The sequence below is a fragment of the Mobula hypostoma genome, chromosome 7 (assembly GCF_963921235.1).
Source record: "Mobula hypostoma chromosome 7, sMobHyp1.1, whole genome shotgun sequence".
Taxonomy (NCBI): Eukaryota; Metazoa; Chordata; class Chondrichthyes; order Myliobatiformes; family Myliobatidae; genus Mobula; species Mobula hypostoma.
In genome coordinates this window covers 119,843,199-119,859,812 of record NC_086103.1, presented here as the reverse complement: position 1 = coordinate 119,859,812, position 16,614 = coordinate 119,843,199, and the positions used below count along the sequence as shown (strand labels likewise).

General features: G+C 43.9%; 1 protein-coding gene across 1 annotated transcript in view; it reads left to right on the top strand.

The window, feature by feature from the left end:
- naalad2 (N-acetylated alpha-linked acidic dipeptidase 2) overlaps window positions 1–16,614 on the top strand; it is a 106,951-nt gene that overhangs the window by 77,674 nt on the left and 12,663 nt on the right. The window contains exons 15-16 of the mRNA XM_063052836.1: window positions 8,259–8,349; window positions 16,037–16,301. Coding sequence (XP_062908906.1) covers window positions 8,259–8,349; window positions 16,037–16,301 — 356 coding nt within the window. The remainder of the gene's footprint in view (window positions 1–8,258; window positions 8,350–16,036; window positions 16,302–16,614) is intronic.

The window sequence follows — 16,614 nt, the reverse complement described above, 5'->3', positions numbered from 1 at the left end:
GTGAGTGATGTAATCCAGGAGGAGAGAGTGCGCAGGTGAGTGTTGTAATCCGGGGGAGAGAGTGCGCAGGTGAGTTTTGTAATCCGGGGGAGAGAGTGTGCAGGTGAGTGATGTAATCCGGGGGAGTGAGTGTGCAGGTGAGTGTTGTAATCCGGGGGAGAGAGTGCGCAGGTGAGTGTTGTAATCCGGGGGAGTGAGTGGGCAGGTGAGTGTTGTAATCCAGGGGAAGGGAGTGGGCAGGTGAGTGTTGTAATCTAGGGGAAGGGAGTGTGCAGGTGAGTGATGTAATCCGGGGGAGCGAGTGTGCAGGTGAGTGTTGTAATCCAGGGGGAGAGTGTGTGCAGGTGAGCGGTGTAATCCCGGGGGAGCAAGTGTGCAGGTGAGTGTTGTAATCCAGGAGGAGAGAGTGGGCAGGTGAGTGTTGTAATCCGGGGGGAGAGAGTGGGCAGGTGAGTGTTGTAATCCAGGGGAAGGGAGTGTGCAGGTGAGTGTTGTAATCCAGGGGAAGGGAGTGTGCAGGTGAGTGTTGTAATCCAGGGGGAGCGAGTGTGCAGGTGAGTGATGTAATCCAGGAGGAGGGAGTGCGCAGGTGAGTGTTGTAATCCGGGGGAGCGAGTGCGCAGGTGAGTGTTGTAATCCAGGAGGAGCGAGTGCGCAGGTGAGTGATGTAATCCGGGGGAGCGAGTGTGAAGGTGAGTGTTGTAATCCGGGGGAGAGAGTGCGCAGGTGAGTGTTGTAATCCGGGGGAGTGAGTGGGCAGGTGAATGTTGTAATCCGGGGGAGTGAGTGTGCAGGTGAGTGTTGTAATACGGGGGAGTGAGTGGGCAGGTGAGTGTTGTAATCCAGGGGAAGGGAGTGGGCAGGTGAGTATTGTAATCCAGGGGAAGGGAGTGTGCAGGTGAGTGATGTAATCCGGGGGAGCGAGTGTGCAGGTGAGTGTTGTAATCTGGGGAAGAGAGTGGGCAGGTGAGTGTTGTAATCCAGGTGAAGGGAGTGGGCAGGTGAGTGTTGTAATCCAGGGGAAGGGAGTGTGCAGGTGAGTGTTGTAATCCAGGGGAAGGGAGTGTGCAGGTGAGTGTTGTAATCCAGGGGGAGCGAGTGTGCAGGTGAGTGATGTAATCCAGGAGGAGAGAGTGTGCAGGTGAGTGATGTAATCCGGAGGAGAGAGTGCGCAGGTGAGTGTTGTAATCCGGGGGAGCGAGTGCGCAGGTGAGTGTTGTAATCCGGGGGAGTGAGTGGGCAGGTGAGTGTTGTAATCCAGGGGAAGGGAGTGGGCAGGTGAGTGTTGTAATCTAGGGGAAGGGAGTGTGCAGGTGAGTGATGTAATCCGGGGGAGCGAGTGTGCAGGTGAGTGTTGTAATCCAGGGGGAGAGTGTGTGCAGGTGAGCGGTGTAATCCCGGGGGAGCAAGTGTGCAGGTGAGTGTTGTAATCCAGGAGGAGAGAGTGGGCAGGTGAGTGTTGTAATCCGGGGGGAGAGAGTGGGCAGGTGAGTGTTGTAATCCAGGGGAAGGGAGTGTGCAGGTGAGTGTTGTAATCCAGGGGAAGGGAGTGTGCAGGTGAGTGTTGTAATCCAGGGGGAGCGAGTGTGCAGGTGAGTGATGTAATCCAGGAGGAGAGAGTGTGCAGGTGAGTGATGTAATCCAGGAGGAGGGAGTGCGCAGGTGAGTGTTGTAATCCGGGGGAGCGAGTGCGCAGGTGAGTGTTGTAATCCAGGAGGAGCGAGTGCGCAGGTGAGTGATGTAATCCGGGGGAGCGAGTGTGAAGGTGAGTGTTGTAATCCGGGGGAGAGAGTGCGCAGGTGAGTGTTGTAATCCGGGGGAGTGAGTGGGCAGGTGAATGTTGTAATCTGGGGGAGTGAGTGTGCAGGTGAGTGTTGTAATACGGGGGAGTGAGTGGGCAGGTGAGTGTTGTAATCCAGGGGAAGGGAGTGGGCAGGTGAGTATTGTAATCCAGGGGAAGGGAGTGTGCAGGTGAGTGATGTAATCCGGGGGAGCGAGTGTGCAGGTGAGTGTTGTAATCTGGGGAAGAGAGTGGGCAGGTGAGTGTTGTAATCCAGGTGAAGGGAGTGGGCAGGTGAGTGTTGTAATCCAGGGGAAGGGAGTGTGCAGGTGAGTGTTGTAATCCAGGGGAAGGGAGTGTGCAGGTGAGTGTTGTAATCCAGGGGGAGCGAGTGTGCAGGTGAGTGATGTAATCCAGGAGGAGAGAGTGTGCAGGTGAGTGATGTAATCCGGAGGAGAGAGTGCGCAGGTGAGTGTTGTAATCCGGGGGAGCGAGTGCGCAGGTGAGTGTTGTAATCCAGGAGGAGCGAGTGCGCAGGTGAGTGATGTAATCCGGGGGAGCGAGTGTGAAGGTGAGTGTTGTAATCCGGGGGAGAGAGTGCGCAGGTGAATGTTGTAATCCGGGGGAGTGAGTGCACAGGTGAGTGATGTAATCTGGGGAAGAGAGTGGGCAGGTGAGTGTTGTAATCCAGGGGGAGCGAGTGTGCAGGTGAGTGATGTAATCCAGGAGGAGCGAGTGTGCAGGTGAGTGATGTAATCTGGGAGGAGCGAGTGTGCAGGTGAGTGATGTAATCCGGGAGGAGAGAGTGCGCAGGTGAGCGATGTAATCCGGGAGGAGAGAGTGCGCAGGTGAGCGATGTAATCCGGGGGAGCGAGTGCGCAGTTGAGTGTTGTAATCCGGGGGAGAGAGTGTGCAGTTGAGTGTTGTAATCCGGGGGAGCGACTGCGCAGGTGAGTGTTGTAATCCGGGGGAGCGACTGCGCAGGTGAGTGTTGTAATCCGGGGGAGCGACTGCGCAGGTGAGTGTTGTAATCCGGGGGAGCGAGTGCGCAGGTGAGTGTTGTAATCCGGGGGAGCGAGTGCGCAGGTGAGTGTTGTAATCCGGGGGAGCGAGTGCGCAGGTGAGTGTTGTAATCCGGGGGAGCGAGTGCGCAGGTGAGCGGTGTAATCCAGGGGGAGTGAGTGTGCAGGGGCAATTGATAAGAAATTAGAAGAGGTTTTATGGGAAATGAGTAGGGGATAAGATTGCTCTGTGAGCAGGCATAGTCTTGATGAGCTGAGATACCTCCTAAATAATCACCAGTTTTTTGAACGATACGACAGGAGGTAGAGAATTTGTCAGTATTTTTGCAGATGTAGAGGATACTCTTGTGATCGTGGCCTGATCCTTACAAATTACGGAATGACTTTAAAGTAAGGAGACAAAACACACTAGGGGTTCATTTGGGGATCCGATAGCTCCAAGTCTCCTTTCTGGATCTTTTGGAAGGTTATAATCTGTGTTCTGGCTGGACATGCTGGTGTGCTTGAACAGGGCAGTCTGGTCACTGCTGTCTAGATTGTTTTGGAGGTTAAGGTCAGGAAGAATGTGGCCTACATCTTTAGAGGCAGTAATGGCTGAGACACTTTCTGTTGAGGATAACAGATCTCAACAAGTTCTGCATTAAACAACCTCTGCTTGCAGCTGTGTTGCTACCTGGGAGGTGAAAGTGGGATCCAAGTCTCAGCCCTCCCCCCATTCGAAACCCACCAATAACATGGCTAAAGCCTTCGTTTCTTCCACAAGTTACAATTATCTCCCAAATTACTGATCAAGATCTGTGTCCTTAATACCAATGAGCTTTTCTGCAAATAATTCCTGACTCCTTTTAAGTATTTTAAGCACAGATTGTCTCTGTGGTTCATGTCCGTTTTCCTATGTATTAGACCACAGTGATAGCTAATTGCATACAAAGTGAATCAGTTTCACAGTGAGAAGACAATTCAACCTTGCATGTGGATTGTCATTAACCCTGGGCACTCTGTACTTCATGGAAATGTGCACCATTAGCTCCCATTTGCAGGCAGGTAGTGGGTAATCTATTTTTACCTACAGTTTAGTTGAAGTTATGCAATTGAATAGTTTTCTCTCCCGTGTTTATCAGGTTAACATGGATCAAAGTTACAGATTGCATCTGTGTTAAACCCGTATTGGTTTGCTTTTTTTAAACAAAAAATTGGGTCAATCTTGAAAAGTGGATTGGGATTTGCATGTAAATCTACGGTTTTATCATTCTGATTAATTTATCTGAATCATCAGCAAATTAAAAATGCTGAAGCACAGATGGTCCATTGGCAGAAATGAATTATATTGATGAAGTGACATTCTGCCACAGCAAATTGTAAGGCTAAGCAACAGAAAAAGTGACTGAGTACAGTTGACTACATCAATTTGTTACTTCTATGTAGCAAAGATAAATATTGGTGCCCATCCATTCCTGAATTAGTATATCAACCTCCTGCATGCTATTCAACACAACTGAGTTCAGAATTACTTTGTTGTGAATATTATTTTGGAAAATAAAACTTTAGGGAGATAAATTGGATAGATATGTGGTGCCCAGTTAACCTGCACCCAACTAACAGAATGAGACCATGCACAAGATTGATCCTGATTTAGCACTAGGTCAGTGCTAATGGAACTGCCTATTGCCATGGACACCAACTTTGCGAATGGCTGATAGATGTTCAGTCACCTAGCATAGACTTAAGCTAGATTGACCTATTGAAGTGGAGGTGTCTTGTGGCCGCAGAGATCAATCGTTTTAGCACAGGAGATGCTGGACTTAAACACAAGCAATTGAAGCTTTTACAATGGAAGAGAGGAGGAGGGTGCCATCTAGCTGCAGGCATCTGCAAATCCTCAGAATGAGAGGAATCGTCATTCAGGTCAATGTAAGGAGTACACTGGGGGGGGGGGGCGGAGAGGGTGATAAATGAAGTGTTGCAAACAGATCAGCATTCATAAATGTGGTTAGGATTAGTTAGGGAACCCCTGACATGATGCATCTTTAAATGTTACCAATTGGATCACTACCTGGGATAGAGATTTATGCATCACATCTCCATCAATGACCTATCTAATTGATGAAAGGACGTAGATGTAACAATTTCCCACACTTGTAAGAACTCCAAACCTCAAATCAGTATCCCAGCCTGCAAACACAACAGTTAATCAACCACGATAAGCCCATCACCTAAACACATTGTGGGATGACAATACACTTCACTCTTTCTTGCCAAGAGCTGGGGACACAGGTGACCATTGCATGCAGAAATGAGATGCTGATCATTGGAAATCTGAAGACTATGACCATATTGGGAATATAAGAATATATTCTCTATTGAGAATCTAAGAGGCAGTAGTATACTTGCATTAATCATTTGTTTCATACCACAGTCTTCACATAAACTCTACACTAAGTCACTTGCAAAGACTACTAGGCAGCAAACCATATCTGATTTAGGAATGAAAGTGAGCCAGGTTTAGATATCAGCTTTACGATCTGTGATTGTTTAACATATATACATTCAGGTTAATGTGATATTCAAATACAAGAAACTTAAAACAGCTGTTGTGATTCTGGATTTGAGTACAGCTGACGTTGATAGAGATTATCCATAATGAACTGGACAAATCTGTTAACAAAATGCAATTGAGGGTTGTGGTGAGGGTATTCAGGAAGAAAACAACACCCTAGGAAAACAGAGAAGTGAAGGAAAGCAACAGGCAAAAGTCAGCACGACTTGTGGCTGTTTACAGTGTTATGGGGAGTAGGAAAAGATAATCACAGAAGAAACTGAAGCTATAAGGAAAGGAAACCTGCGATGGGTATCAATTTCAACATAATTCCATTTTTATCAAGAGGCATTATGGACAGCATTAAAACAGACTTTTTATTTGGAGACAGAGTGCAGAACAGTCCCTTTTGGCCCAATGAGCCACACTGCCCAGCAACTCACCTAAGCCTAATTAGGCTAACCACAGGATAATTCACAATGACACATTAACCTACTAACTGGTACATCTCTGGCATGTGGGGAAGAAACCAAAGCATCCAGAGGAAACCCATGCGCTTAGGAGAATGGCGTACAAACTTCTCACAGGCGGCATGGAAATTCAGCTGTAAGCTCTAGCACCCTGAGATGCAGTATTGCCATGAAAATTGCTATGCTTTTGTGGTTTGTAAATGGCAGGCTTGTTTAAGGGGTCTTAGTTTGATTTTTGTTGCGATATAGGGAGAGGAAAAATATGCTAAACAGAACAATATGGACTCAAAGACAGAGGCTCAGTTGGCCGGCACAAGCAATGCAGCAGCGATGAAGCAGATAACACGAGAAAGTGACAAATCCCCAGGAACAAACAGTTGACTTCCATCCCAGGGCTTAAAATGATACAGCAGACTATAATGCATATTCCAAACTATAAGCTTCAAAATTTCCTATGACTATCCATTCGTTGACTCCCAAGTCATTTTGCAACTGACTGCTATTTTCACAGCATTTTGAACGTTTTAGCCTTCGTAGGGCCAAACTAAAGGATCACATATTTTGCCACATCGATGTCCTTTTGCTGGAGTTTTTTCTCTTCAAGGCATGCATCTTGGAAGTTTAATGCTGCATCCATAATGCTTACATTATACATTTTGGTATCATCAGAAGACATCTAAACATGGCTTTTCATCCCATAATCTAATTTATTTGTAAGTAGATTTTAATGGTTGTGACTCCACCACCACTCATTATGGGATATTAGTAGCCATATCCTGCTGATGTAATCCCATGACTGTTATCTGTGTTCTCCCTCTCTCCTCCATCGCATTCAGGTTTAACTGATCTGGTCAGAAATCCTAAGCTCCCAATTGCTCACTCTCTAATTATTATCTTCGAGTAGTTTATTAACCACAGACATACGGCTAACTGATTTCTCTCAATATTATATAGCAATGTTTGATTCAAGAGAATTTTGAAGATGCATCTCAATATAACCTTCTAATATCCTCATCTAATTTCTTCAGAATCTGGGACTGAAAACATCCTGTCCATTATGATTTACTACTCTTTCATAAATTGTTTTTGTTTTCACTGATATTTAGCTTGCATTAATTCCAGTATGTCTCCTTCTTGCTTGTTCACCTCAGAATGGTTGAGATTCTGTTCATTTCCTGTTGCAGTCTGACAGAAGATGAAGTCTTTCGGAGTAAAGAGTACCAGCAGACACTTTGTTGCAGCATTGTGCTTGCAGGCTGTGAAATGTAATGTCTGTCCCCTGCACATACTTAAATGCAGCGGTAGAGATATTAATGCAAACCTTTAAAAATATTACTCTTGCAGTTCTAACTTTATTCTTCACCTGCAGCTGTGGCAGCTTTACATTCGATATCTCCAAGAGCACTGTTGTACTGTAGCAGAATATCCTAGAGCTGAGAAGTATGAATGGAAAGTGCTTCCTAAGCCCCCCACAGGATAACTACCTGCACATTACAACACAATGTTGTTTATTTTAGAACTTCTTTATGTACTGTACCCAGTAACTTTGCTATATTTTACACTTTGTAAACATTCAATCATTGTTAGCCTGTTACTTTAAACCCCCTTTCATGCTGAATCTAATTTGGAGACACGAGAGATGCTGGAATTTGGAGCAAGGGAAAAAACAAACTGCTAGATGAATTTGAGTCTAGCAGCTGTTATAGGCAAGGGGATGATCACCATTTTGGGTCCAGACCCTATGTCAGGACTGAGAACATAGAGGGAGGATAGCCAGTAGGTGAAAGGGAGGGGTGAATCAGGCTGCTAGGCAATAGATGAAGTCAAGAGGGGAAAAGGTAGACCAGTTTCAGGTGTGTATCTTCCTTTGGGAGAAGATTTTTTGTTTCTCTATTGCCTGTGTGGATTAGCGCTGCTAGTGACATTATAGCTCCTGGCCAGAATGGAAATGATTGGTTAACTCTCCTGCTGGTTGAGCTTGGCGAACACACTGCTAAAAGTAACTGGGAGTGATTTAACCTGGATATTTTGATTTATACTTTGTTTAAACAGAAGGATGCAATAATTAATTAGCTTCTATCTTCCACAACAGTTTTCACTTTGTCAGTTACTGTTAATGAACTCTCTTAATCAAAAGCTAACAAGATGTGTAATCAATAAAATCGTTGATGGAACTTGATATTTCTACACTGTACCATGATTTGCCTTAAAAACAATGTATTTTCTCCTTTTAAATATCTCGTTCATTAGTTTAATTAGTGAGATAAAGTATCACAGACTGAAGTGAGGTTGATTCAATATTTGGTTCACAAGAGAGTTTCCTACTAGAAAGTTGTAGAATATAGCATATGAATTTTGCACTAAATATGTTGCAAACTGGGGCATTTTTAATGGAGTTCTTGTAAGATGTGTTTATTCATGTTACAGTTCTAATTTGTTAACATGCATAGGATAAGAAAACTAGGATCAGGCAGTGACTTTGAAGCTTTCTTTCACCGACTTGGCATTACAGCTGGGCGTGTGCGATACACAAAAAACAGAGTGAGTATGTGAAATACAGACAGAGTTTTATTCTGTTTTACATGAGTGTTTAATATGTGGTCCATAGTGAAAATCTGTTCAATTACGAATATGAAACCTGATTGAGGCCAATGCGAGCCTAATGATTTGGTCAACTTTGATACCAGAATCTAACCCATATTTGGTTGGTTTCAAGTTGCAGAGAGTATAGCTGAGGGATGCATAAGATGGGGAATATCTATAATTGAGTGTGGCTAGGGATATCATGATGAAAGGCTGTTGATGAATCTGCTAGTTGATGAGGGCACCTCGAGAGATTGAATACACAAGCAAAAGTATGGAGTTTAGAGATGTAAGAAATGCCCAGCAGGTCAGGGTATGTTAGCAGAAAGAAAACCAAGTCTGTATTACATGCAAACAGAACCAGATTTAATATCACCGGCATAGGTTGTGAAATTTGTTAACTTTGCCAACTTTGCAGCAGCAGTACAGACATCCCATCTCTCCCGGAAGTTCCGGAAGTCTCCTGCATATCAATAGTGGCTCCCTGATGCCTGCAAATTATATACAATATCACGGAAATCAATTTTTTTTGAGAGCGAGCGAGAGAAAGCAAGAGAGAGTGCGAGAGCGCGCGCGCAAGAGAGAGCGAGAGAGAGACCGAGAGAGAGCAAGCGAGAGAGAAAGCAAGTGAGAGTGCTTGAGAGCACGCGAGCGACCACGAGAGAGAGACAGCGCGAGCGAGAGCGCGCCATGGCAGAGTGTTCCAAAAAAAAATATAACACGTACGTCACCCCAGACTACACTAAAGTGTACCCCTGCCTAATAGGGGTCAAGATAATGACAGTGTTGCTCGCTGCACTGTTTGCAACAGGGATTTTTCTATTGCCCATGGTGGGTTAAGACTGTAAAAGACGTGTTGAGGTGAGTTTAACAGGTGTCATTCGTTCATTAGCATAGCTAACGTTATTTAAACTAGCTGGCCAGCTGCTAAGGAGCTACTCTATTGCAGACATCCCACCTCTCCTGCAAATTGATGGTGCTACCTCCCTGAAATGAGTTTTTGCAGGGTGGGATGTCTGGCAGTACAATGCAATACATAAGTATAGAAAAGAACTGAATTACAGTAAAAGTGTATTTAAGTTAAAGTAGACCAAAAAACGGGGGTGGGGGGAGAGTAGTGAAGTAGTGTTCACAGGTTCAATTATCATTTAGGAATCGGATGGCGAAGGGGAAGAAGCGGTTCCTGAATTGCTAAGTGTGTACCTTCAGGCTTCTGTACCTCCTTCCTGATGGTAACAATGAGAAGAGGGCATGTCCTGCCTGGGTGGTGGGGGGCCTTAATGATGGGCGCTGCCTTTTTCAAATCCAGTCAGTTTTCATGCAAAGAGTCCAAGTTACCTGAATTTTTTCCCAATAACTTCCCACCTCTTCATCCATTCCGACCTTGCCCTGTCACTGATATTCCCTTTGCCCTTTCTGTCTCTTCCCCATTCTCTTGACATGATAAAACAAGCCAGCTTTCTTATTTTTCCAGTTCTGACAAAGGGTCTTTGACCTGAAATATTAACACTGTTTCTCTTTCCCTTTGCCTGGCCCGTTGAGTGGTTCCAGCATTTTTTTTTTGTTGTCTAGCAAGGCCAGATCTTTTGATCTTTCATATATATTTGGTCTTGAGCCTGGTCAGGGTGGCAGTGCTTTTACTATTCTTCTCTGAGGTAACAGAATAGTTAGATAGAAGTTGTTATTTTGAATGTATTTTCTAAAAATAAAATTTATACTTCGATTTTGCAATATGGCCTGTGAAATTTATATCCTGGGCTCCATCTGCACTGCCCGTTGCACTGAGCTTCATGTTTGGGTATCACTGATTCCTGATCCTCCTCCATTGAGGTGTGGAGTATAGCAGAGCATCCCTTGATTTTCAGCAACACTTTTTTGGTCAAAGAAATGCCAGCGGAATTTGCTTTCATTTTGAAATCCTGGCCTTTATTACAGAGACCCACACCAGATGACTTTCCACCGATTTATTTTAAATGGATGATTAAAGGAACACAGTGACAGTGTTTCTGCCCTGTGCAAACCATTATATGGACAAAAATTGACCAGCTAATTTAGTTTTCTGATACAATCAACTGGGAAAGGTGCAGCCTTCATCCATAATTTGATAATTTACATTTATAGTTCAGGATAGCTGAGTATGGGGATAAATTTGGTTGTAAAGTGCTCCTCATGATGGGTTTCCATTTATTACTGAGTGGTTTCCATTCCTTGTGTTGCTGCAATTTTTTAGTTCATAATCCTGATCCACTGGAGCCCACTTGCTGTTTAGTTTTATTTGATATCCATTCTGCCATGCACCATTTTACATCTTCTATTTCTCACCTCTGTCTTTTCATTTTCATCACTTTCTGTGCTAGTCATTTGAAACCCTGCTGGTTTCCTTGGCTGTGTAAGTCTAGAGAATACACACTCCTGTAATGTATTGTGTGAGTATTCGTAGCGTCAGAGTGCATATGATGTCGGGACGTTGCAGAGAAGTATAAAAATGGAAGTCTGAATAAAAGTGGTTGGTCAATCTACAGCGGTGTCCGAGTCACAGCAATATTACATGGTGTCAGAAGTAAACGTGGGAAAAACAAGGAAGAGAAGACATGTAAAAGATGTTACAGCTACCGTCAAGTTTAACCCTACAAGGTAATCTTGCTGAGAACTGGAAAATATGGATCCAGAAGTTTGAGCTGTTTTGCACTGCTAACGGCGTAGCTGAAAAGACGGAGAAAGTGCAATGTGCTATGTTTCTGCATGTGGCGGGAGAAGAGACAATAAAGGTTTGCAACACGTTTGTCTTCCAAGATGATGAGCAAGATAAAATTGAAGTGTTGAAGAAAAAGTTTCAAGATTACTGCGAACCGAGGAAAAAACCTACTGTACATCCGACTCAGGTCTTTCACGAGGGCTCAAGGACCAATAGAGACCATAGACACCTATGTAACAGATTTGAAGAACAAGGCAAAAGACTGAGAGTTCGGACAACTGCATGACTCTTTAATATGTGACAGGATTGTATGCGGCATACAAGATGATCAAGTGGGAGGCAGGCTATTGAGAGAGGCGGATCTTACATTAGAAAGGGCGATTGACGTTTGCCGTGCCAGCGAGATCACGTCAAGTCAGGTTAAAGTGCTCAATGAAGAGACTGAAGTGCACAAAATAAAAACTGTGAAAACTGACTAGAGTAGGACAAAGCCAGCTCCACAGGATGATCAAAAGGAAGTTAACTGAAACAGATGTGGTTATAAACATGGATACAGAAAATGTCCAGCCTTTGGTCAGACATGCAAGTTATGCCAGAAAAGAAATCACTTTGCAAAGATGTGCAAATCGAAGGAGCACGCAAGGAAAATACATGTGTGGAACAGAGTGAGGGCAACAGTGACATGTTCATTGGCACAGTTGAAGTGGAACAGGAGGTATGCATCAAGAATATTGACAATGCAGAGATGGAAGATGAAGATGATTGGACTCGAGATCTGATAATTAACAGGAAAGTGACATTTAAGCTTGACACTGGGGCAAAGTGCAATGTAATGTCAGCAGAAACATTCAACTCACTGGACATCAGAGGAAGACTGGAAAAATCCACCTGCAAGCTTGTTGCATATGTCAACCACAAGATGGCGCCACTGGGCAAAAAAGCACTCACCTATGTGTACAAAGGTCAAAAATACAAGATCGAGTTTGAAATAGTACAGCAATATGTTCCAGCAATACTGGGCAAAGCAACATGCACAAAGATAGGCCTGGTGAAGCGAATCTATGGTGTTGAAAAAGAAAATGACATTCTCAAAGACTTTGATGACTTGTTTTATGGATTAGGATGTTTACCAGGGAAGCACCATATTCAGATTGATCCAACTATTGCACCAGTCGTGCATGTCCCGAGAAAGATTCCAGTAGCTCTCGGGGATCGAGTAGTGGAGGAGCTACACAGAATGGAACAGATGGGAGTCATAACAAAACAAATAGAACCGACCGACTGGGTGAATAGTATGGTGACAGTGGTCACAGAAAAAAAGATGAGGATTTGCATGGATCCACAAGATCTCAACCAAGCCATCAAAAGAGAGCACTATCCGCTGCTCACAGTTGAAGAGGTTGTCTCCCGCATGCCTTAATGCAAAATACTTTTCAGTATTAGACGCAAATCAAGGTTTCTGGCAGATCAAGCTGGATGAAGAAAGTTCCAAATTATGCACTTTCAACACGCCCATAGGGAGATAGCGTTTCCTGTGTCTACCCTTTGGGATTTCCTCTGCATCAGAGGTATTCCAGAGATCCGTGGCACAAATGATTGAAGGCCTGGATGGGGTGGTCAACATCATTGATCATTTGCTGATATGGGGTGACACAATTGAGGAACATGATCAGAGACTGAGGAAGCTCCTGGAGAGAGCACGCGAGTACAACCTAAAACTGAACAAAAGTAAATGTAAGATCAGAACTACAGAGATCAAATACATAGGTCATGTACTTAGTGCTGATGGGCTAAAGCCAGATGATGAAAAGGTCAGAGCTGTGGTACAGCTACCACCACCCAAAGACAAGCAAGAACTATTGAGGTTCATGGGCATGATACAGTATCTTGCCAAATTCATTCCCAACTTATCAGAGGTCAGCGCTCCACTCCAAAAGCTACTGGAGAGCAACACTGAATGGCATTGGAAAGACAAACAAAAGAAAAGTTTTGACACATTGAAGCAGTTGATTACCAATGCACCAGCACTCAAGTTCTATGATGTCAATAAACCGGTGATGATGTCTGTGGATGCCAGTTCGGAGGGAATAGGAGCTGTTATACTGCAGGATGGGAGGCCTGTGGCGTATGGATCACGAGCACTTATGGACTGTCAACGCCGATATGCTCAAATCGAGAAGGAATTACTTGCCATAGTTTATGGGTGTGAGAAGTTCCACCAATATGTATATGGCAAAGAAATCCAGGTTGAGAGTGATCACAAACCACTTGAGAGCATCTTTAAAAAGCCACTGCACCAAGCTCCTATGAGGCTGCAAAGGATGCTTCGCAGGCTACAGAGGTACACTCTCACAGTCACCTATAAGCCTGGAAAAGAACTGTACATGGCTGATGCTTTGAGCCATGCTTACCTCAAAGAGCAAAAGGAAGAGTTGCTAGGAAGAGAGCTGGAGGTCAACTGGGTTACACCTCAGCTACCCATCTGAGGAGAAGTTGAACGTGTTCAGGAAAGCAACTGCAGATGATCCTGAAGTGCAAATGCTAAGAGACATTACCATCAATGGATGGCCAACAGAAAGAAAAGATGTTCCAAAGGAAATGCAGAAATACTGGACATTTAAAGAGGAAATCAGCTATTCATCAGGACTAATGTTCAAAACGGCAAAACACATCGTACCAAACCAAATGAGACAGGAAATGCTCAACAGAATTCATGAGTCACACCTGGGGATAGTGAAATGTAAAGAAAGAGCGAGGGACATTCTCTATTGGCCAGGCATGTCAAGTCAGATAGAAGACATTGTGTCTCAGTGTGCTGTCTGTAATGAAAACAAAAACAACAATCCAAGAGAGCCTCTGCTTCCCCACCCACTACCAGGAAGACCATGGGAGAAGATTGGCACAGATCTCTTTCACTACAATAGTACAGAATATCTGCTTTGTGTGGACTACTATTCAAAATATCCGGAGATCACCAAGTTAAGTAACATGTCCAGTCGAGATGTCATTACCGCAATGAAGTCGACATTCGCAAGACAGGGTATACCAGATATTGTCGTTAGTGACGGTGGTCCACAATATGCCAGTGGTGAGTTCGGAGGGTTCTCAGAAAGCTGGGAATTTCAACATGTTACTTCCAGTCCAGGGCACGCTCAGTCTAATGGACAAGCAGAGAGAACTGTACAAACTGTCAAGAACATGCTCAAGAAGGCACATAGCAGCAACGGTGACCCTTACATTGCTCTGCTTGAATACCGCAACACACCGATTGAGGGTGTGGGGTTCTCTCCTGTGCAGCTGTTGATGGGACATCGTCTGAAGTCCAAGCTGCCACATCCGCAACTCTACTGACCCCTGAAGGTAATGCTCAAGTACATGACAAGCAGAAGTACAAGCAAATAAAGCAAAAGAGCTACTATGACAGACATACAAGACGATTGCCAGATCTGCATACAGGTGAAAATGTCAGAATACAGAGAGGAGACACTTGGCAACCAGCTGTGGTTGTGAACAGACATCAGCAACCAAGGTCCTTCATAGTTCGCACGCCGGATGGAAGAGTCTACAGGGGGAACAGGAAGCATCTGCTGAAGACAGGCGAGAGGGAGTTTCCAGGTACAGATGCACAGGACATTTCCACAGATACAGACATAGAAACAAACGACACCAAGAGTGATGCAGACTGCAAAGACACAGAGGTCACTCGAGAGACTGACCCTGATGAAGGACAAGCACAGTCACAGTTGTATCACACACGGTCGGGAGACAAGTCAAGCTTCCAGCTAGATACAGAGACTAGACATGCATACAGGCTGTCACAGTTTGAGGCAAAGTCACACATGTCATAAGTTCCAAGGTGTGAAATAAAAGGTTTATTAGTCTATGTTAGTAAAAGAAAATACACTGCTGTTAGTATTGTAAGATACATTGCAGAATACAGTACAAAGTAAGATTTTTTTAGTTTATGTCATGGTTGTTGCACTGTAAGAAGGACATACCTAGAGGCATTGTTTTGGTAATTCACAGTGTTGTAAAAAAAAAAAAAAAATTTTGAGAAGGGGGATTTAATGTATTGTGTGAGTATTCGTAGCGTCAGAGTGCGTATGATGTCAGGACGTGGGGGAAAAGTAAAAAATGGAAGTCTGGTGAATAGACATGGTCGTTTAATCTACAGCGGTGACTGAGTCACATCAATATTACAACTCCAGTCTCACTTGACCCGTGAGATTGAAACGGCTGGGCTCTCTCACCCCAAAGCTCGGTTTGTGTGGATGCTGTGTAATTTGCTACCCTATTACAACTCAGTGCCAAGAAATAACAGACAACACACTGCATACGGTTAAAGAAATTATATTTAAGAATCTTAACTTGACTAAAGGGTTAGTAAAGAAAAGAAAGAAAAAAACAAAAAATGGCCCCTTATAATTAAACAGTCAAAAGTGCACAAGTTGGAGCTCAACTCTTCCCAAAATTCATGTTCACCTTTGCTCAGTTGACTACAGCACCTTGCTCCATCAAATCATGGTCCCCCACCCGGTCGAATCCTGCGACTAGTTCTCTCCAGTGTCTTCCCACTTCATCTCCCACCGAACAAAGGACCCAGTTCACATTCCAAAGCACCCGTTATTTCTAACCATAACCCAAACACTGCTTCTACAGAAAGACCTTTCCCCAGGTGTTACACGTTTAACCACCAATTTACAGAAGGGGGAGAAAAGAAAAAAATGAATCAATTTTTGCTGATCTTTAGCAGATATAAAATGGTCCTGAGACAGTAAGTTGGTCTTTCACTCCTTGTAGGTGCTCCTGCACGATTGCAACATTTTCTGTATTTATTTGTCACAAAACTTTGTAAGTGTGAATTGATGAATTCCTGGCAAATGTCTTTCATAATGAACTTTGCTGTCACTAACATTAGTTAATAGACTTGGATATTCTTGTCTTTTACAGAAAATTGACAAATACAGCAACTACCCAATGTATCATACTGTGTATGAAACATTTGAGTTGGTGGAAAAGTTCTATGACCCATCCTTTAGAAAACTGCTTACAGTGGCCCAGATAAGAGGAGGATTAGTTTATGAGATAGCGGACTCTACCATCATACCTTTTGACTGCAGGGATTATGCTGAAGCTTTGAATGAATATGCAAAAGTAATTTATGAGCAAGCAAAGCAGAATCAAATGCACCTTGACAAGTATCAAGTTGTCTTCGGTGAGTATAGACAACCCTTGTTGCAGGAGAGTGACACTCCTAGGAAATGATCCATATCATGGTTTTGTGTTATGAGGTGCTGCCTCGTCTGCAAGTTCAAAAGAAATGGCTGATTTACATTTTTCATATAAATTTCATTTGAGTAAATTCTTATTTCTTATTCCAGACATTTTGATAGTTATTTGTAAATTCTGAAAGGGCAAATTTGAATTGCCCAAGCTGCTATAATATGTGGTGTGTTTGACTGTATGTGGTTTGACTTACAGTTTAAGCTGGCGTTACCGAAGACCTGTGACGGCTTACTTGTGGTTCG